This window comes from Triticum aestivum, chromosome 5D (assembly GCF_018294505.1).
Source record: "Triticum aestivum cultivar Chinese Spring chromosome 5D, IWGSC CS RefSeq v2.1, whole genome shotgun sequence".
Lineage (NCBI taxonomy): Eukaryota > Viridiplantae > Streptophyta > Magnoliopsida > Poales > Poaceae > Triticum > Triticum aestivum.
In genome coordinates this window covers 497655653-497677559 of record NC_057808.1, presented here as the reverse complement: position 1 = coordinate 497677559, position 21907 = coordinate 497655653, and the positions used below count along the sequence as shown (strand labels likewise).

General features: G+C 45.4%; 3 protein-coding genes and 1 pseudogene across 3 annotated transcripts; all 4 read right to left on the bottom strand.

Annotated features, from left to right (window-relative positions):
• Nucleotides 1–8449: 8449 nt before the first annotated feature.
• LOC123125729 (BTB/POZ and MATH domain-containing protein 1-like) lies at nt 8450–9529 on the bottom strand. Its single transcript, XM_044546196.1, has one exon. The coding sequence runs from the start codon at nt 9527–9529 to the stop codon at nt 8450–8452; it is 1080 nt and encodes a 359-aa protein (XP_044402131.1).
• A 1866-nt stretch (nt 9530–11395) lies between these two features.
• On the bottom strand, nt 11396–12467 carry LOC123125728 (BTB/POZ and MATH domain-containing protein 3-like). Its single transcript, XM_044546195.1, has 3 exons — nt 12151–12467; nt 11889–12116; nt 11396–11853 (listed from the first exon to the last, which is right to left on the bottom strand). The coding sequence occupies exons 1-3, from the start codon at nt 12464–12466 to the stop codon at nt 11396–11398; spliced, it is 1002 nt and encodes a 333-aa protein (XP_044402130.1). The 5' UTR covers nt 12467.
• A 1705-nt stretch (nt 12468–14172) lies between these two features.
• Nucleotides 14173–15697, bottom strand: LOC123125727 (BTB/POZ and MATH domain-containing protein 2-like). Its single transcript, XM_044546194.1, has one exon. It carries the CDS (start codon nt 15366–15368, stop codon nt 14307–14309), a length of 1062 nt encoding a protein of 353 aa, XP_044402129.1. The 5' UTR covers nt 15369–15697; the 3' UTR covers nt 14173–14306.
• A 4085-nt stretch (nt 15698–19782) lies between these two features.
• Nucleotides 19783–21189, bottom strand: LOC123125726 (BTB/POZ and MATH domain-containing protein 2-like; annotated as a pseudogene).
• Nucleotides 21190–21907: the final 718 nt, after the last annotated feature.

Here is a 21907-nt window from a genome sequence, read left to right as displayed (position 1 = left end):
AAACCCTAATCCCCAGCGTGGGCAGGGAAGAAATGGCTAGAGAGGAATTGGGGAAACAAAAGCGAACCTCCTTCTAGTCGTCGAACTGCGGCGGACGACGTGCAGGCGCGGCGGACGGAGGGGGCGGAGCAAGGGGGCGGCGGCGTACGGTTGGGGTCGAGGAGTGGGGGATCTGGTGAGCGAGGGAGGGAGGGAGGCGACAGTGCAAGGGGAACAAGTACGTCTATTCTAATGGCGCACCTCCCCCTGGTGCGCCATAAGTACGTCGATTCTAATGGCGCACCTCCCCCTGGTGCGCCATAAGTACGTCGATTCTAATGGCGCACCTCCCCCTGGTGCGCCATAAGTACGTCGATTCTAATGGCGCACCTCCCCCTGGTGCGCCATTAGAATTTTGTTTTACTTACTAGCCCGACTGGTCAGGTTATATTCCACCTAACCCTATCTCCATCAGACCACGCCCACTAGCCCGACTGGTCAGCACGCAGCACACACACTAGGAGGTCCTGGGTTCAATTCCTAGGCTCCTCAATTTTTGTTTTTATGCATTTAAAATGTTGTTTGATATTTATTTGTGTTTAAATATGTTCAAACTTGTTTAAATCATAACAGTAATATTTTTTTTATAAAAACAGTAATGATTTTTTAAAAAATACCATCAAATTTGTTATTTGAAAATATAATCAAATTTGCTTTTTTTTGCAAATTTAGTTGCATTCATTTGTGACGGTGGAGCGGGCCGGGGAGGGTGCGGGGGGTCGTCGGCGACGGCCGGTGGAGCGGGGGAGGGTGCGGTGGGTCGTCGGCGGCGGTGGAGTGGGGGAGGGTGCGGGGGATCGGCGGCGGCGGCCGGTGGAGCGGGGTAGATGGTGCCCATGAAATACAATCGAGAAATGAAGGCTATAATTTAAATACAATCGATCTTAGCTAGCTATCTGTTCACAATCTTCTTGCCCTTATTTTTTGTAAATGGAGTTCTTCTCTTGAACGGACGTCCTTTAGGTAGGGTGGTTCTGCTTCTTCTTGTGGTGTATGCTAATACTTCATCGTCGTCGTCATGTTCCATTTTCGGGTCGCCGTACTTGTCGAAGTCTTGCTCATTGGCGACTCCATCCATTCCGATGATCTTCCTTTTGCCTCTCCTCACGACAACACGACTGGGCTTTGATGGGTCGGTAATGAAGAAGCATTGGTCCACTTGGGAAGCCAGTACCCATGGCTCATTTTTCGCGGTGACATTCGCGCCTGCGGTCTTGGATTTGGCTTCGGGTATAACCATGGTGGTGAAATACCGGTCTTCTTTTATGACGCTCTTGGCCCATCTGACACGGAACATCGGGACCTTCTCTCCAGCGTAGCTCAGCTCCCAGATCTCCTCGATCCTTCCGTAGTATCTATCCTTGTCGTTACCGGTGTAGGATTCCATCGTTACCCCGGAGTTCTGATAACCATCGCTCTTCATGTCCTTGTCCTCGGTGTTCTTGGCCTCCACCGGTCTCCTCCTGACTTAGAGTGAAGCACGCGGGAGGGAAGTCATTTCCGGTCTTCTTGGCCTTTTTGCCTTTGCGACGACTTTCCGTGTCCTGCTTCGCCTCATCATCATCATCATCATCATCATTAGCGTGAAGCTCCTCCCTGATGCCCATTGATTTCAAGTCTGCCCTTGCTTTCGGCCCATCTTTGGTCCTCTCTGGCATGTTGAGCAGGGTACCAAGCAGACTCTCGCACACGTTCTTCGTGATATGCATGACATCAAGGCTGTGAGGCACACGGTGGATCTTCCAGTACGGCAAGTCCCAGAAAACAAACCTCGTTTTCCATACCTTCAGCAGTGGCTCTGGCGCCTTTCGCTTCTTTCCCGGCTCTGGCGCCTTTTGCTTCTTTCCCGGCAGTGGGCAATCTTTCCAATTTTTCAACAGCTCGTCTATTTCCTCGCCGCTCCTCGTACGCGGGCGTCTTCGGGGTTCGGTTTCACCATCGAACAGATCCTTGCGTTTCCTCCACGGGTCATTGTCGCGAAGCCACCTTCGATGTCCCATGAACACGGTTTTCGAAGACCCGGGATCTCTATCTAGCTGGCGATACGTTGTGTCATCCATGCACCTGACACATCCAGAAAATCCGTGGACCACCTGCCCCGCGAGATATCCGAAACCGAGATAGTCGTGCACCGTCGTGAGCAGTGCGGCTCTCATAGGGAAATAGTCTTTCTCTGCGGCGTCCCACGTATTGGCTGGCGTTTTCCACAGCGTGTCTAGCTCCTCTTCCAGCAGCCCCAGATACAGATTGATGTCGTTCCCTGGTTGTTTCGGCCCTTCAATTAGCATACTCATGTGAATGTACTTCCTCTTCCTGCACAACCAGGGGGGAAGGTTGTACATCCACACAAACACAGGCCAGGTGCTATGTGTGCTTCTCTGGCTGCCAAATGGATTGACTCCATCGGTGCTCGCGCCCAGCACGATGTTCCTTGGATCGTTCCCAAATTCTGGGTGTTCGAAGTTCAACACTTGCCACTGGCTCCCATCCTTAGGGTGACTCAGCATCTTGTCTTTTTTATTTATCTCCGGATCATTTGCGTCATCTTCTCGCTTCTTCTCCTCCCTATCCGCGTGCCAACGCAGGAGCTTTGCTACCTTAGGGTCCGCGAAATACCGCTGCAGACGAGGAGTGATCGGAAAGTACCACACCACTTTCCGAGGAGCTTTCTTCCTCTTCTTGTATCGAGTGACGCCGCACACCAGACATATGGTAGACTCCGCGTGCTCATCCCGGTAAATGATGCAATTGTTCATGCACACATGGTATTTCACGTGCGGTAAATCCAGAGGACACACGATTTTCTTCGCCTCCTCGAAACTGGTCGGGCACTTGTTCCCCTTGGGAAGACGTTCGTGCCAGAATGACATGTTCTCGTCGAAGCATGCGTCGGTCATTTTGTGCTTTACCTTCATCTCCAGAGCCATGAGCGTTACTTTCAGGCGGGTATCCTCGGGCCTGCATCCTTCATACAATGGAGTAACCGCGTCTATCTCCAGTTGATCCAGCTTGGCTTTCTCTCGGGCGGCAGCTCTTGCGTTATCCGTCTGCTTGAGAAGCAGCTCTTGAATATGAGGGTCCTGCACCCAGCCCATCGATGGTCCATCGTCGTCTGCTCCGCCGGCATCTTCATCTTCATGATCATGCCCTTCGTCTGCTCCCGCATCTTCCTCATCATCATGTCCGGCATCTTCTACATGATGACTATGTACAGCATAACCGTCGTGATCATGTCCTGGAGATTCTTCGTCTTCTCGCCCGCCCGAGCCACGGTGGTTGTCTTGCTGCCCATCCTCATTTCTTGCCCGACCCCCATGGACGACTTCATAGTCATCTTCATCACCTTGCCACCGATAGCCATCCATGAAACCACGCAAGAGCAGGTGGTCCCGCACCTGCCCGGAATCCGGGTCCGCAATAAGGCTCTTCAGCTTGCATCTTCGACACGGACATCTTATCTCCGTCTCGTTCTTTTCAAGCATCTCAGCCTTCGCGGAGCTCAAAAACCTATTCACGATGCCTTCGGTCATCATGCGGACCATGGTCACCTGCGGGGTAGAGCAAAACGATATTTTAGAACCAAGAAAAAATTTGGCATGACTTTCCCTAAAAATAGGACCAAAAAGAATGCATAGTGCCAAAATTCTCGCCGAAACGGAAATGAATCAACATTCCGGCAAAATATTGGCAACTATCGCATTTCAAATACCGGTACCTGCAAACACAAACATATATGCAACACCACAAACATATGCAACACCACAAACATACATAGATCTAGCTAGGACATAAAAAGTGCATGTGCACGTTGTTGGAGGGAGAACAACATAAAGATAGCTTCCCCCTTACTTACCTATCAAAAAAAGGGCTTTAACCACGTAATTTGGATGAATTTATGGTGCAAATGAGGTGAGGAGGAGGAGGCAGCCGAGACAAGCTTGGAGGAGGGAGGAGAGAATGAAGTGGGGAAAGTGAGTGGGTAGGTGTGGCTGTCCAAAATATCTAGCTCCTCTCAGGTTACTAATGGCGCACCACCACATAATGCGCCATTAGTAACCCTGGTTACTAATGGCGCACCTGCTGGTGGTGCGCCATTAGTAGTTTTGCAAAAAACACTAATGGCGCATGGGGAGCAGTGCGCCATTACTAGCTCAAACTAGTAATGGCGCACTGCCCCGGGTGCGCCATTAGTAGTTTTGCAAAAAAGTAAAAAATAAAAAATATATTTTAGTGGCGCACTATGTTGCTGGTGCGCCATTACTAGTTACAACTAGTAATGGCGCACTAAGTCCTGGTGCGCCATTAGTATGTCTGGCAAAAAAAAAATTGTTACTAATGGCGCACCGTTTGTCTGGTGCGCCATTAGTGTCTTTCACACTAATGGCGCACCAGCACATGGTGCGCCATTGCTATATAGCAATGGCGCACCACATGTCTGATGCGCCATTAGTGGCCATTCCATCTATAGCCTTTTTCCTAGTAGTGAGTCCAGGAGGTGCTCGACACGGGGAGGGCAACGAGCAGGACGGCGCGGTGGCAGCGGCAACGGACGACGGGCTAGGTAACCTTATCTCCCTACCATCGCTCCACACATTTTCTCCCAGTAGGCTGTGCTCCAGCACTCCCTCGTTCACATATAGGGTTTCAGTACTGTAGCGAAGCAGCCGATGGATCCGTTCCTTACACGCCGCACGACGAGGCAGTGGCGGCTGGCCTAGGCGGCCGCGACGCCAGTAGTCGCAGGCCGTCGACGACCTATCCAACGACGTGAGCACGTCGCTGCTCCGTTTCAAACCTTAGGAGTTCTGCGTCAGGGTAAGCATAGAAATCCTACCTGCATTAGTAGTGTCAAGCTTCATACTACCTGTCACATTTAAGACAATTGGTATCTCTATTTAGTAATCCGTTTAAGAAAAGGAAAACACATCAGACAATTGCCTGCATTTAGGACAATACGATTTTACAAATGCTTCTTCTCCTTGCGAGTTGCGACTCTCAGGCCTTGATTTCAAACATTTGCAACTCAACGTATTATTTTTAGTTCATATAACAAGGTACTGACCATTGGCTTTTCAAGAACACTGCTCCTGTAGCAAAATACCCATCTGCTCATATAGCTACACAGGTAGCACATTGGTTTCATTTGGATTCTTGAGTTTTCATGTGTCTTAAAAAGAGCAGCTTTCACTTTTTGAAGAGGTTCGTTTACATTGGCAACTGCAGTCCAAGTATAGATTAATAGTCCTGCTATTGAAGTTTGATTAATTTTCCTTTTCCAAGTTATTATTGGTCCAGCTATTAACCTCTAAAAACATTTCTTTTCACTTCTCTTTTACCCCAGGAACTCTTGTAGTCTTGTTCAAGCTCCACTGCAATTGAGATGAATTTTCGCACATAGTCTTGTGGTTCCTACTTTTCTGGTCATGCCTTTTCCAAATTAGCTTTTAGTCGTGCATGCTTTTTGTACCCGTACCAATGTTTGATCAACACCGTATTATTTAGTATAAATTAGCTCCATATTGTTGTAGGCACGATGTTCTTTTGTTCAGTCCATAGGTCGGTGGACCACATGTTGAAACCGGCATTGGGGCGCATGCTACAAATCCTTATCGTGCAACTACTTGTCTTACTTTCTTCTTCACTATTATCTTGCGAATTTGTCTGAACCTGAAAAAGCTTCTACTGGGTTGATGCCTGAACCTCAAAACGATTGTTGTATACTGTATTACTAGAGAAAATAGCTTGATTGCTATCAGACTGTGTTGCGGATTAAGTGGATAGGTAATGTACGTAATCTACGCACTGTTGTGTCTAACACACATATGATTCAGGTCAGCGTCGAGCCCAATGTTTTGGTCCTTCAAGAGCTCAAGTTCATGACTTCTAAAAATTTAAGCGCACACTTACAGTTCTGGTCAGAGATTGGAGTTGAGTTCAGGTTATGTGACTTGTTTGTATAAAGCAGCCTGGATGCTTTCAACTTGTGTTTCGTTTGTTGTAACTGCTTCTCCTTGTTGTCGGCTGTGTTAATCCAAACTCCTGTACATTACATCTTCGGGGAACACGTTTGACTTCTCCTATACTGTACCTTGATTACCTTTCTATACAAGCTGGTTCTGAACGAGATAAAATGTTGACATTAGGACAACGGGACCAACAATTAAGAGAGAAAATTGGTAGGGGAAGAGATCACCATAAGCAACAATATTAAAGAAACCAAAAAACCTTAGGAAATAAATACCATTTATTAGAGAATAATATGCACTTGCTTGAGAGTTGTGTGTGTTCACCTCATGGAAATATGCTTCTACCTTTATTTTAGAATGAAACAATCTCACCTGAAGTTTCCCTATTTGTTTAGATATAAACTCATACTCCCTCTGATCCGAATTAATTAACTCAGCATCAATTAAGTTGAATCGGAGGGAGTGTTACATTCTTCAAATACGGTGTGCATCTATTTGGAGTGAAGTAAAAAAGAGACGTCTTCTCAGGAGCTATATATCTTTTCTTTTTACGACATATTGCTCATCTCCTAATAATACTTATTCTTTTTCTGATTTATTTATGTGCATGTTACTCAGCCAACTTAAGCAGTTCTGTTAGGCTAATAAAGTAGACAGTCATGCTACATAATGATACAAAGAAGACACCGAAGGAAGTTTTGGAAGTGCTTCCAGTTTAAGTATGCAGCTTCTTGAATCCAAGTACCAGAACATTCATCTTTACCTTGAGGTATGGTCTGCTTCCAGAAACATTTATTCAGTTAATGCATCATTGAAGTGTTGAACCTCAAACTAAATATTTTTATTGATTATTGTGTCATCTATTTCAGGTTGTGATCATGCCTTCAGCTTCTATTTTACCTCCTAAATTTTTATTATTGAGGTGCTGCAAGTATTAATGAAGAATCTATGCCGGGGTGAAACTCATAAATTATCCTTTTTGTTGTTGCTTCATTTTATGTGTTTTTGTGACAGTGAATAATATTATCATGTCTTTGCAAATTTATCCTCCATGCACTCTACCGTTCTCAGTGGAGGAGCATATAACTTTTTTTTGTAGTCATTTCCTGAGTTTTCATTAACCCATATTACATTTAGCCATGGGAGTGGATCGTAGGCATCCTTGTGTTCTTGATAAGGTATGTGAATGTACTATGATTTTTTCCTTTGTAAGATGGGGATTCATGCTTAAATACTAATCATATATATATTTATTGTTGCCTTCTTATACATAGAGAGAAAACCAGAAGTTTAAGGTTCCTCATATTGAAGTGAGGCTTCTATTGCATGGCAATTACAACATAGAAACTCTTAGCAAAGCTGAGACGGGTTGCAAGGAGAAAGAGAACATGTTTTCAAAAAAATTGAATTTCATGAAAAAGTGTGCATGCTCTGGCTGCTAATTTATTCAGTACTATTATTTGCTATGTGCCATACAATTGTACCTTTGGAAACTTTTCTTGAAAATGAATTTGGTGATATTTTGTTGTAACATACTCCCATGTTTAGCTGATGAAATTGATGGCTGAAGTAGGATTTCGAAATGCACGCATGCCATTTAAATTAGGATGGATGGAGAGTATTAATTTTTATCCAAGTTGGATGGAGAAGATATCTGTCAAAGTTGGGTGGAAAAGAGGCACTATGTTTCTCCATTGTAGAACACAAAGCAATAGTATGAAGGTAGACTTCGTAAGTTGAGTCATGGTGGTTTGAATACGAGCCACATGGATTTTGTTATATTATCAAGTACAAGATGATATTTGTGGCAACACATTTATAAGCCACATGAGCAATGTTGTGAATTACATTGATTTTTTACTAAGCCGTAGCAACGCACGGGCGTTTAACTAGTTGCATCTAGATGTATTTCATATGTAAACTTGATATATGTTCTCTGAATTTCTTTATCAAGGATTTCATAGGGAGTTTGACTGAAATCCTATTAGCAAATTTCTTTTATTATATCAATTATTATTATTTTCAATTGGGTTGTGTACTTTATCCACCTAGTAAGTGTTCTTATAGTAATTTTATTCAAGCTTTTCTATCAAACATTTCATGTGGAGATTGAATGAAAACTAGAACTGTTTTTATTCTGATTTCGTGTGCAGATGACACACGCACGTCCGTAAGATTGTTGTTTCCGCAAGCGTCGTCCATAGGTCTATCATTTTCGAAGGCAAACATCGGATAATCAAACAACACTTTTCTTCTTCTCGTAAGAAGAAAAAGTAACCATACTAGTCACCTGAACATATATTAAACTGAATGATCGGTACTAATTTTTTTTTCTGAAACTTGCAAGAAACCATACATGGAGAAGTAGCATGACAATTGCACCGATTAGTACTAAAAGTTGGATGGCATATATATGATAATAGTACCAAACGCATGCATTACTACTAAATTGCCATGATAACATCCTTTGCTGATTTAAATTCAGACGGGATCATTCTAGCTATGAGCTCCTTGAGAACAGATGGGCAGCTTGATTTCAGATGTTCATACCCATCACTTGCCACCATCGCATCGAAGTTGGACGGAGAAGCAAGGAACTGCAAGCAAGCTTCTTTGAGACGATGGAATCCATGCTGCTCGGCTAAAGCCAAGCTGGTTGCCACCATGTTTGAATCCATGTGATTGCACAATTTCTCGTCACATATCTGCTTCAGCCTGACGATGTTGTATCTGTCAGCTGCTACCAGTAGATGGCCAGCCATAACCACATCAGTTTCGCCTTTGTTGCAAGCCGTCTCAAGCAGAGGAACCGAGTCGGTGTATATGAAGTGTAGCAAGGACTTGAACACATCAGCTTCCATGTCATGAATTTCAATAGGAAGAGCTGCAGAACTCTCCTTCATGGCGCCGAGGAGCTCTGCCTTGAAGACTGATGAGCGAGCAGCAAGGACACACCTGTGAGCAGAGAATCTCTGTCCACCAACCTGAAAGACTAGGTCTGCTGCGTCTTTGTTCTTCAGGAGGTCACCCAGATGTTGGTGCAGGTCGCTAGGAGCTACCCTTGTTTCTTCGATCTTGATCTCCTTCATAACAGTGAGATCACACCTGATGGTAAGATTATCATCTCTCAGGTACGGCGATCTCTTCAGATCAGCCCTCTTGATCTCGAGCTCGGAGCTCCAGGCTGAACTTTTAGAGAAGGTGTGCATTGGGTTGGTATGGCTGTATGAAGGCACCGGTTCTCCATTCTTGTCAAGTAGACTGAGCGTGAATTTCGCCTTCACATCTCCGGCATCGGCAGATTCAAGACGTAGAAAAAGATAGATGGAATCGGTATCATGCGCGCAGACACCGTTTGAGTAATATCTCACGGTCCAGTTGTGGCCTCCAACAGTGAAAGGGGTAGAAGTCAGGCCGTCGCCGATCTTGAGTTGCGCCTTGGCTCTTGAGTATTCATCTACCTTGAGCTCAAATGACCTTTCCTCAGATATCATGGCCACAGAGATCTTGCGTTGCTCTGCCATTCTGGGAGCGGGATTGGGAGTACACCTTGGAGTGGGATGGGAGGGAGATTGGCGAGGAAAGATTTTGATGCGTCAATCTATATATATAGAGAGAGGCGCACTTGGGAAGTAAAATCCATTCGTTTCACATTCTGTCAAACGAAAACAGTGGTCTGTTCACACTTGGATCTAGCAGATGTTTTCGTCCGCGTAAATTTGCTGCATGTCATTTACTACTCGTTTCCCCTCACGAGGAGACGCCATTGCATTGCAGCGCTCTGCTATTGGCGGGAGGCGAAAGGGGGCCACGATGGAGTATTATTGGCAGATGAAAAAAAAATCAAATTGTTGATCCAGGTCACACTGAACGACGGGGAAAATCACCACTGGATGCATGCGTTGCATCGGCAGATGGAAAGGTTTGTTTGCCGTCGCGCATATTGTCGCCGTTTCTGAAAACGTGGAGACAACGGATAATATAGCCAGCTAGCTAGTGCTCTGCTGTGAACAAAATCTGCAACCAAGAACCTACTCGTCAGGTTAGTGCTCGCGCGAAGAATGCATATGTTTTCTTCGCAAATTTCATGGTTTGTTACAAGCTGCGGTGTTAGGGAAAAAAGGTCATATAATTCAGAAGCATCTTGACATTTTGGGCGGGCAGAACAACAGGCAAGGGGAGCGTTGGTGCACCAAAATGATAGTACTCCCAAGTGCACCTCTACAAAATACTAGATCGCGTTTCTTCGACTCACCAAAGTACCACAGTCCAGCTGAACGCAATGGCCTGAAGAAATCATCATCCACACCACAAGCACATTTTCGTGATCACGTTTAACAAATTAACAAGCTGTGTAGAGATTTTGGAGAATGTTTTCACTCTACTCGACCGCAGAAACTTTTTCATTCTCCAAACGCATCACATCATTGCTGATGCAGAGGCCGGGGGTTTCAACCTCCTTTTTGAAGAAGAAAAATTATTTACCAGACAACATAGATACAGTCATGCTTAACTGAAAACTAGAAAAAACCTGGTTTCCCCTACAAACCCTTCAATCGATTTTTCTGAAACTGAAACCGGACAGCTCTCACCAGCATCACAAGTACACAACTGCTGAGCTGCACTACCAGCAATATTCAGAGGGCCTTTTAAAAAATATATTAAGAGGATCGTTTGCTACAGAAGGAAAGCACCGCCGGCGAAACGGAAAATGAACTGAACCTCTCTGTGGCCTTCCTCTGTACTTCGATCATTCCTCTCTAGATCTTCTTCCCCCTTATGTATGATTGCTCTCCACAAGTAACGGTTGTAGTATGTTCTGCCGCGGCAACGGCTATTTTAAAAGAAACAAGGCAAATGTGAACTACCGTTGTAGTCGGCACCAAAAAACAGGGAAGCAGTGATGAACCGCTCATCATCGGCTCTTGTCATTTGGTCATTCTTGACTGATTCTACCGGAAGCCTCATCTGCCATGGTTTTAGTTGGTACAAAGACCCAAGGTGATGAAGCTTCTATTTTCGAAAAGAGAAACAGACTATAGACCATTTATGCGAGCATTGGAACAAGGATGGCACTAATTCTACATCCAACTAAACGTAACCATGCACACATGAAGTAATCGACTCAATAAGTACACAAATACACAATGGATAAACATGGTACGTCCACGGGCAGTCTCGGTAATGATTTCATATCTAGCAAGAAAAGAACTACCATTCTCCGTACATGAGTAGATTGAATGATTGATAAGTACTAGCACTTTTGTTCTGCAACCATACATGCAGAAGTAGCATAACCATTACTAATAAAATTTGGATGACATATATATGAGAACAGTACGAGACTGGTCTAGCCACATCTTTTCCTAATAGTAGAGTAACTGTAGGCATTACTTCCACATTGCCATGATAATATCCTTTGCCACTTTCAGTTCAGCCGGCAGGATTCTAGATATCACCTCCTTGAGGACAGACGGGCAGCTGGATTTCAAATGCTCATACCCATCACTTGCCACCATCGCCTCCAAATTGGATGGAGAAGCAAGGAACTGCAAACAAGCTTCTTTGAGACGATGGAAACCATGTTGCTCAGATAAAACCAAACTGGTTGCCACCATGCTGGAATCAATATGATTGCACAATTTCTCCTCGCATATCAGCTTGAGCCTGACAATGTTATACCTGTCAGCCGCAACGAGTAGATGACCAGCCATCACCACATCAAGCACCGAAGGAATTGAGTCGGTGTATATGAAATGGAGCAAGGACTTGAACACATCGGCTTCCATGTCACAGATTTCAATAGGACTAGCAGCAAAACTCTCCTTCATGGCCCCGAGGAGCTCAGCTTTGAAGACGGATGACCGAGTTGCGAGGACACACCTGTGAGAGCGGAGAATGTCTGCCCACCTACCTGAAAGGTGAGGTCTGCTGCATCCTTGTTCATGAGCAGGTCGCCGAGATGATGGTGGAGATCGCTTGGAGGAACCCTTGTTTCTTCGCTGTGGATGACGGTGACATCACACCTGATGGTGAGACAGTCATCTCTTATGTGCGCCGATGCCTCCAGATCAGCCTTCTTGATGACGTTATGGTAACCCCAGTTATCACCTTTGCTTAAGAAGGTATCCAATAGGGTACGTACAGCTGTATGAAGGCACCGGTTCTCCATTCTCATCAAGTACACTGAACGTGAACTTCGCCTTCACATCTTCAGCATCGGCAGATTTAAGCTCGAGATAAAGAGAGATGAAATCTTCAGAATCCTCATGGCTACCGTGTGGGTAATATCTCACGATCCAATCGTGGCCTCCAACACTGAAAGGGGTGGAGATCACGCGCTGGCCGTTCTTGAGCAGCGCCTTGACTCTTGAGTATCCATCTACCTTGAGCACGTACGACCTTTCCTCAGATAGAGAGATAGCATGCATGGCAGCAGATATCTTGCATTGCTCTGCCATTTTGGAGGTGGGCTTGGTGGTATAGCCTGGATTAGGATGGAAGACTAGCGAGAGGAAATACTTTGGTTCATGTAGTATCTATATATAGAGTGAGATTAGAGCATAGATTAAAATAGCCCGCGAAATAGCCGCGATAGCTGCCTGGGAGCCTCGCCGCTAAGCTATGGCTGCTGCCGCGAAAACCTCAACATATCCCTCTAAATGGCTAAAAAATCGGCAAAACCCTCCAGAAATCATCTCTCCCACCAGAAAATTTTCCGCCATTTGCCGCTATTGCCCGCTATGGCGGCCGCTATAGCTGCTGGGGGAGGCCGCCGCGAAATCATTTCTCCCGCGATTTTAATCCATGGATTAGAGAGAGGAAATTGCACTCGGGAAGTCAAATGGAAACGGTGGCCTGTTCACACCTCGATCTAGATGTTTGCATCACGAGGAGACACCATTTACTAATTAGTACTACTCGTTTACCTTCACGAGGAGACGCCAGCACAAACTAAGCTTTTCATCTGCCTAGTAAAAAAAATAAACTTTTTAGTAGCCAATGCTCCACCTCCCACAAAATGGCGGGGCGCTTTTTTTGAACAAAAAATGGCAACAGAGAACCAACTAGACTGGTAAATATGTGGAAGCGATTTACTCCAATAGAAAGCACATACATGGCTTACAATTTTTGTCATGGTTTGTGGACTATACCATCTGGTTCTGGTGTGGTGCGAAAAAGAAAGAAGAATTCAGAACCCAGAAGCATCTTGACCATTTGGAAGACCAACGACGGTACAATTCAGCTGAATGTGTTGCAACTTGTAAATATAATTCAGAATTTTGGGTGGGCCGAACAACAGGCAAATGGTTATTCCAGTTGAATGTACCGACCTGAACAAATCAACATCCACACCAGAAGCACATTTTCGCGATCAAGTTTAGCATCTTATAAGAAACTCAATTCTGGAGATAGTTTTCCCTGTACTCGACCGCAACAACTTTTTTTTTCCTCCGGCCAATTTACTCAACAAGATAGCGACTAAATTAACCTTTGGCGCTAGTTTCCTGTTACATGCCCTTTTTTTTCCACAGCACATACATTTAGCACACAGAACCACAGCAGTTGTGCTCAGCAGAAAACTACTACTAGTACTACAGGAAAAAAAAAACTGTTTTCCCTACAATTCCTTTAAAACTGACTTTCAAAAACTAAGTCTGAAGTCTGAATAACCCTCAACAGCATAGCAAGTCTTCACACAACAACACTACCAGCGATATTCAGAGGGGAATAATAACCAATGACCCTTCACAACTACTCAGTGTATTTTTTTTTTCTAACAGAAGATATTAATAATCAGTGGTTGAAGATTACATGCAGATTTTTTTTTATTTTTTTTGCTTATAGTGCTTTAAACTGAACTACAACACATGATCCCAAAATCCACATACACGAGCAAGGGGTAATGAAGCTTCTATTTTCTGAAGGAAAAAGAAAACAGTCCAGTCTAGACCATCCATGCGAGGCATTGGAACACGGATGAGCCTAATTTCGCATCCAGCTGAACCCTAACCATGCACCCATGAAGTAATCGACGCAATAAGAATTAAACTAATCCACGATGGATAATCAAGGATAAAATGTACATACATGGACAGTCTCTGTAATACTTTCTTTTATCTCACAAGAACATAAAATAACCATTCTCGTCACATGAGTGATTGGATGATTGATATGTAGCATTTTTATTCTGAAACATACACGCAACCATACATGTAGATGTAAGTATGTAAAATAATATATCCTTTGGTACTAAAATCTGGATGACAATACTTATATGATAATGGTATATGGTAGGCATTACTTCCACATTGTCATGATAATATCCTTTGCAGATGTAAATTCAGCCGGGATAATTCTAGCTATCAGCTCCTTAAGAACAGCCGGGCAGCTGGATTTCAGATGTTCATAGCCATCACTTGTCATCATAGCCTCCAAATTGGACGGGGAAGCAAGAAACTGCAAACAAGCTTCTTTGAGACGACGGAAACCATGTTGCTCAGCCAAAGCCAAGCTGGTAGCCACCATGTTGGAATCAATGTGACTGCACAATTTCTCCTCGCATATCACCTTCAGCCTGCCGATGTTGTACCTGTCAGCCGCCACGAGTAGATGTCCAGCCATCACCACATCAAGCGCTGGAGGAACTGAGTCGGTGTATATGAAATGGAGAAAGGACTCGAACACATCAGCTTCCATGTCCCGGATTACAATAGTACTACCGGAACTCTCCTCCATGGCGCCGAGGAGCTCCGCCTTGAAGACGGACGACCGAGCGGCAACGACACACCGATGAGCAGAGTATCTCTGTCCATCGACTTGAAAGGTCATGTCCGCTGCATCATTGCTCTTCAGGAGATCACCGAGATGCCGGTGCAGGTCGCTTGGAGGAACCATTGCTTCTTCGATCTCCTTCAAAACGGTGACATCGCACCTGATGGTGAGACAGTCGCCTCTAAGATGCGCCGACCCCTCAAGCTCATCCTTTGGGATGAAGTCATAGTAGCCACAGGTTGGAGCTTTCCTTGAGAAGGTGTTCACAGGGGTGGTACGGGTGTAGGAAGGCACCGGATTACCATTCTTGTCAAGCACATTGAGCGTCAATTTCGCCTTCACTTCTTTGGCACCGGCAGATTCATGGTGCACATACAGGGAGATGAAATCGTCACAGTACTTGGGGCAACCGTTCGGGTAATATTTCACGGTCCAGTTGTGGCCTCCAACACTGAAAGGGGTGGAAGCGACGAACTTGCCGTTCTTCAGTAGCCCCTTCACTCTCGAGTATCCATCTATTTTGAGCACATATGACCTCTCTACAGATTCGGCTACCATGGCAGCAGGAATCTTGCAGGGCTCTGCCATTGCGGAGGTGGGCTTGGAGTAAGATGGAAGACTGGCGAGAGGAAAGATTCGTTTTGCTGCGCCTATCAATATCTATTCCTTCTCGCCGACGTCCGGTGGTGTCGCCGGAAGCACGCCGCCGCTGGCGATAGGGATTGGAGGATGTGGCGCTGCTAGGGTGTGGGGAGGGAGCGCCGGGGCGGGGATTGTGGGAGGGTGGAGGTTGACGGCGGGAGATGGTCGCAAGCAGGGAGAAGCTCAGCGCGGCGGCGGGAGCGGAGGGGATCGGGGGAAGGGGCGCGCCGGAAAAGGGGTGGCGGCGGAGCGGAGAGGGGATTAGTGCGTTAGGTTTTCTGCTGATTGATTTTACCAGACGCGCTACTAATCAGCGTACATATAAAGACGCCTTTGCTTTTCTTTTCCAAATAGAAGATTTTATTTTGTCAAACAGGGCAACATTATTTAGCGACTAATAATATAAATCTATATATCAATATAAAAAGATTCGAAGAAACAAACCCACTTAATCTCAGCCATCAAACCATATTATCCAACAACCTAGATTGCTTCGGTGCGAGCGGTCAAAATGCTTAGCGTGCAATTAATATCATTTCGAAATGTCAATATCAACATTAATTATGTAATTAATATCCTACCTAATATTAACATGCAATTAATATTCCACCAAATATCAACGCATAATTGTTCACGCCATCAGATAATCAAACGTGCCTTCCACCTCAAGCGAGATTGTCGTTCCATTCTAGCGAGCCGCCTATGAGGCTCGCCATTACGATCGTGTTATTCGTAGTAAAATTGACATGCTCGAAAAATACGGTTTGCGAGAGGTGATCTCCTGTAAGATCATGCAGTGGTCATCTTAATTCTCCTTTGCTTAGTCTGATGCGACGCCGAGTTTGACGAAGTGCAAGCCCTTCCGAAAATACAAGGACTACATGCATCTGTAGGCCTCGAATAGTCGAATGTCTCTGATTGATAACTCTGTTGAACACCATTGTTGAGAGGAGCCCATGAGATGGTTGTGCTCGTCACAGCAAATTGCTTCAGCTGCCATCTGTTAGTGGATTTAGCAACAAATTATCGAAATTAACCTTTGATGAACCTGGCGGAGGCGTGGGATCCAGCGAAGATGATGATCAGTTTGTAGCATAAGATGATGATCAAAGACATTCGAGGCCTCCCTCTAGGTTGTAGCATAAGATGATGATCACTTTGAATTTTCTTCGTGTAACGTTTTATGAACAGACAAATTGATAGTTGACTTTGGTATTCGTACGTGGATCGCATGTTGTGGTGCATACCAAATAGCCTAGAAGGTCACTAGAACTTCAATAAACGTGTCCCTTGTTAACACGTTGCATCTCTAGTTCTAAAGAGGAAGTTGGTAGTCTCGCCTCACTTTCCATCAACCTTATCTTATGCCAGCGAGCTGCAACCTTTCGCTCAAGCGCAGTAAATTTGGCCGGCCCATTGATGTGTGCATTAACTCAATCAAATCGGCACTTACCAAAAACAATGTATGCATTAACTCATTCAAATCAAATTTTAAAAAAAATATGAATCAAATCGACACTTAATAAAAACAATATCATGCATTAACTCATTCAAATCAATCGGCACTTTTCCAAAACAATGTCATGCATTAACTCATTCAAATCAAATCTTAACCAAATCAACACTTACTAAAAACAACATCCTGCATTAAGACACTTGGCTCTGTTGGTGCACTTGGCAATCCGGTGGTCAGGCTCAAGACACCTAAAACACTTGCCCCTCACTTTCTTGAACATAAGCTTTCTAAACTGACTGGCCTTGGGCTCAGGATGTAGCGGCGGTCTCTGGTAATAAGGAGGATAGCCTGCCCATCCCCACCATATTCCATCCACCCTCATCAATGCAGGCAGGAGGCATGGGCGCAGCAGGAGGCATGGCGCAGAAGGCGACGAGGGAACAATGATTACAGACTGCAGACACCTCCTCTGGTCACCCTCCCCCACAGCCAGCATTGAAGGCACCTCAGCACACGCACCACTTTGTGCCAACAGGGCGTCCAGGAACGAATCAGGAGCGGATCCTTCCGCCACAGACACGAAGGGCGCGGACGACGAGGCCATGTCGACCTAACAGGCTAGCATGCGACCGGTGAGATGGTGGAGCGCCGCCGAGAGGGCGACGCAAGGAAGGGCGAGTGGAGCCGGTTATTATTTTTCCACTTTTCCTTTTTTTAAGAAAGCTCCATTTCAAAAAATTGTTCTGAAATTTTCAAAAAGATGTTCACCTTATCATCAATATTTCATGAAATTTCAAATAATGTTTGGAGTTCAACAAAAAAAATCTGTTTTCAAAATGTATCCAGAAAGTAAAAAAAATGTTCATGCTTTCAAAAATATTATGGAATTTCAAAAAATACCCCATTTAACAAAAATAAGAAATTCAGAAGTTGTTTGTGTTTCATATTTTGCAAAAGTTGTTCAATATTTCAAAAGATGTGTCCATTTCCAAAATTTGTTCACTAATTCAAAAAAGGGTAATTCTCGAATAATGTTTAGCTTCCCTAAAAATAATCAGATTTTTTTTTAAAATAGCGGTCTATTAAACTGTTTGGAATTTTTTTTAAATGTTCGCATGTAAAAAATTCACTTGTTATTTTTTTGGCCTTTTTAAAGAAATGTTCAAAATTTATAAAACCGACAGGAAATGCTACAATGGCCGGTTCGCTACAATGGATTGGCTTGCAGCAATGTCCGTGGGGACGACCGGCCGGCTACGTTCAGCAATGTCCAGCTCCCCATCAACGTTGTCGTGGAGAACAACAACGCCCGGCCGGGTGGACCTCTCCTTGTCGCAGCTGATGTTCAACCTCGCCTTCGACGAGACGGTGATGGTAAGCCTGGCCGCCGGCCCGTTCCACGTGCCGAGGAAGACCGCCATGCCGCTCGTGCCAAGAGGTTAAAATGTCGTTTTGGGTCACATTAACTGATGGGGAAAATCACCGGTGTGCATAAAATAAAAAACGTGTTTGCTACTACTCCTATTTCATTCAGTTCAGTCGATTCTTGCAGAGAGGACGAACCAGTCCCTGGGCCTGAGGACGAGCCGGGAACAAGACGAAAACGGACCGGCGGACGCGAGTAAGAGGGTTGACGGCGCAAGTGCGATCGCCGGCACCGAAGAAGGGAGGTTCAGAGGGATGAACCGGGCGGCAAGGCGGTAGCCTGGTGGAGGTGGGGGGTTGCTGAGCGTGCAGTAAGAAGAAGAAAAAGGCGGGAGGAGCAGTCGACTGAATGAAACTGTAAAAAGTGCATGCATTGCATACGCATATGAAAAAAGTTTACTTGCGCTGGTGCCTACCGTCTTTCAAAACGAGGAGACAACAGACATCCAGCGACTCTGCTGTGAGCAAGATCTGCAACAAAGAATCAAAACTAGACAGGTATTACGACGTTGGTTTTCATGGACCAGAAAATATGCCAACCCGATTTACTCCAGCAACAGAAAGCAACAGATATGGCTTGCAAATTTCATGGTTTGAGGGGCACCGTCCATACGGTCTCGTATGTTATGTTAGCGAAAAAGGTCATATAATTCACTTGTGCTTGACAGAAACCTGTTTCCCCTACAATCCCTTTAAGCCCGTCTTTTCGAAAACTAAGTCGGAACAATCCAAAACAGCATAACAAGCACGCAGATGCACTACCAGCAATAACCATTGCGAAATAATATCCCACGCTCCATCCATCACGGCTATAGCTAAGAGAACATATCATCAGTCAATGCTTGAGGGTTACATGCACACCTTTATTTTTCTTTTGCTTAGTGCTTTAGACTGAATTACAACACAACATCACAAGGTCCTAATACACGGCATACATACTTTACATTCAGCTTGCAGTGCAAAAGTAGACATGAGTGCTAATAACCGACACAGCGAAGTAACACAAGCATATACCAGTGACGTATTAAGGACGGCGCACAAAACCTACCGTTGTAGTCAGTCGCTACAAAACAGAGCAACTGCGAGGAAGCCTCGCCGTCATCGGCTCTTGTCATTTTCGACTGATTGACTGATTCTACCGGTCGGTAGCCTCCCTCATCTGCAACGGCTTTAGTTGGTGCAAAGGTCCAAGGTAATGGAGCTTCTATTTTCCAAAACAAGTCCAAATTTAGACGATTTATGTGAGCATTGGAACAAGGATGCACTAATTCTGCATCCAGCAGAATGTAACCATGCACACATGATGTAATTGACTCAATAATAATTAAACTGACACACAATGGATAATCAAGGTACGTAGATGAGCGGCTGTCTCAATACTACTACTTTCTTTTATTTCTTTTATCTCGCGAGAAAGGAAAATAACCATTTACTCACCTGAGTAGATTTAAGTATGATTGATAAGTAGTAGCAATTTTTGTTCTGAAACATGCACGCAACCTTACATGGAGAAGTAGCTTAACCATTACTACTAAAATCTAGATGGCATATATGATAATTGGTCTCTAGGCATTACTTCCACATTGTCATGACAATATCCTTAGCCGCGTTCCATTCAGCCGGGAGAACTCTAGCTATTAGCTCCTTGAAAACAGATGGACAGCTGGACTTGAGATGCTCATAACCTTCGCTTGCCATCATCGCCTCCAAATTGGACGGAGAAGCAAGGAACTGGAAGCAAGCTTCTTTGAGACCATGGCAACCATGCTGCTCCGCTAGAGCCAAGCTGGTTGCCACCATGTTGGCATCAATGTTATTGCCCATTTTATCCTCACAAATCTGCTTCAGCCTGCCGATGTTGTACCTGTCAGCTGCCACGAGGAGATGGCCGGCCATCACCACATCAAGCACTGGAGGAACCGAGTCGGTGTAAATGAAATGGAGCAAGGACTTGAAAGCATCAGCTTCCATGTCACATATTTCAATATGACCAGAGGAACTCTCCTCCATGGCGCCGAGGAGCTCGGCCTTGAAGACTGATGACCGAGCAGCAAGGACACACCTGTGAGCAGAGAATCTCTGTGCACCGACTTGAAAGGTTAGGTATGCTGCATCCTGGTTCTTGAGTAGGTCGCCAAGATGCTGGTGCAGGTCGCTTGGAGGAACCATTGCTTCTTCGCCATGGATCTCCTTCATGACGGTGACATCGCACCTGATGGTAAGGCAATCATCTTTCAGATGCTCCGATCCCTCCAGATAAGCCTTCCTGATGTCATAACACCATCGTGAATCGCCCCTTGAGAAGGTACGTACAGGGAGGAGGCACCGGTTCTCCGTTCTGGTCAAGCAGATTGACCGTGACTTTCGCCTTCGCATCTCCGGCAGAATTTAGAAGTACAAAAACACAGACGAAATCGGCATAATTCTTACCAAAGCCGTTTGGGTAATATCTCACGACCCAGTCATGGCCGCCAACACCAAAAGAAGTAGAGGTCACGAATTCGTCGTTCTTGAGTAGCGCCTTGGCTCTCGATCAGTATCCATCTATCTTGAGCACACACGACCTTTCCTCAGATCCAGCTACAATGGCAGCAGAGATCTTGCAACGCTCTGCCATTCTGGAGGTGGGCTTGGCGTAAAAGATTTATATACTGCGTCTATCTATATCTATTCCTTCTTGGCGCCGCCCAGTGGTCTCATCGGAAGCACGGCCGCTGCTGGCTCTAGGGCGGGAGGGGGGTGCGAGGAGGAAGATGCCCGGGACGGTGATTGGAGGAGGGTGGAGCTCGACGGCAGGAGCTGGTGGCGCCGAGGGAGAAGCGGAGAGCTGCGGCGGGAGCGGAAGGGATCCGGGGGAGAGGCGCGAGAAGAGGGGGTGGCGGCGGACACGAGAGGGGATTGGCACGTTTGGTTTTCTGCCGGTTGCCGTTTAGCAGCCACGGTGAGAAAAAGGACGGCCCAGATCGGCTTGGGGAGGAGATCGGACGGCCCAGACTGCAATCGCCCCGGGAAGGGATCATCGTATCTTCAGATTTAGAAATAGATAGAACTGCATTTTTTTTTGAACACAATAGTTGGGAAGTTAAGATCCATTTATTTCACATCCAGCCAAACGAAAACACATCGTGTTAGATGTTCAGATCTGCGTAAATTTTCTGCCATTTACCTTCGGGAGGAGACGTCGTTGCATTGTAGCCCTATGCCATTGTGGTGGGAGGTGAGAGGAGCCCGTGATGGAAAGATGAATAGTTTTGTTTGCGCTGAGGGATCATATCGACGATTTAAGTCACATTGACCGACATGAAAAATCACCGGTGTGTATAAAGACGCATTTGCTATTCCTCACACATTTAATATATATATATATCTTTTTCAATTCAGAGAGGATGAACACGCAATCCCAAGCTCAAGATGGGGACGTGCATCATCATCGACAAGGAAGGGGAGGGAACGAGACGAAGACAGAGGACGCCCAAGCTTCATCGGCTAGGACAATCCAAGAACGGGACGACAATAGTGCAATATGGTCAGATGCGATGTCGTTGATATAGGCGAGTAAAAGGGTACACGGTGTGAGTGTGAGGTGCAGTTGTCGATGCTAGAG

What these genes read in the sequence shown, in the direction of transcription:
- LOC123125729 (XM_044546196.1), bottom strand. Translation starts at nt 9,529, where the DNA reads ATGGCAGAGCAACGCAAGATCTCTGTGGCCATGATATCTGAGGAAAGG.
- LOC123125728 (XM_044546195.1), bottom strand. Translation starts at nt 12,466, where the DNA reads ATGGCAGAGCAATGCAAGATATCTGCTGCCATGCATGCTATCTCTCTA. An exon ending in ACCGGTGCCTTCATACAGCT is followed by an intron (nt 12,117 to 12,150) that starts GTACGTACCCTA and finishes TCTTAAGCAAAG; the next exon opens with GTGATAACTGGGGTTACCAT. An exon ending in GACATTCTCCGCTCTCACAG is followed by an intron (nt 11,854 to 11,888) that starts GTGTGTCCTCGC and finishes CCGTCTTCAAAG; the next exon opens with CTGAGCTCCTCGGGGCCATG.
- LOC123125727 (XM_044546194.1), bottom strand. Translation starts at nt 15,368, where the DNA reads ATGGCAGAGCCCTGCAAGATTCCTGCTGCCATGGTAGCCGAATCTGTA.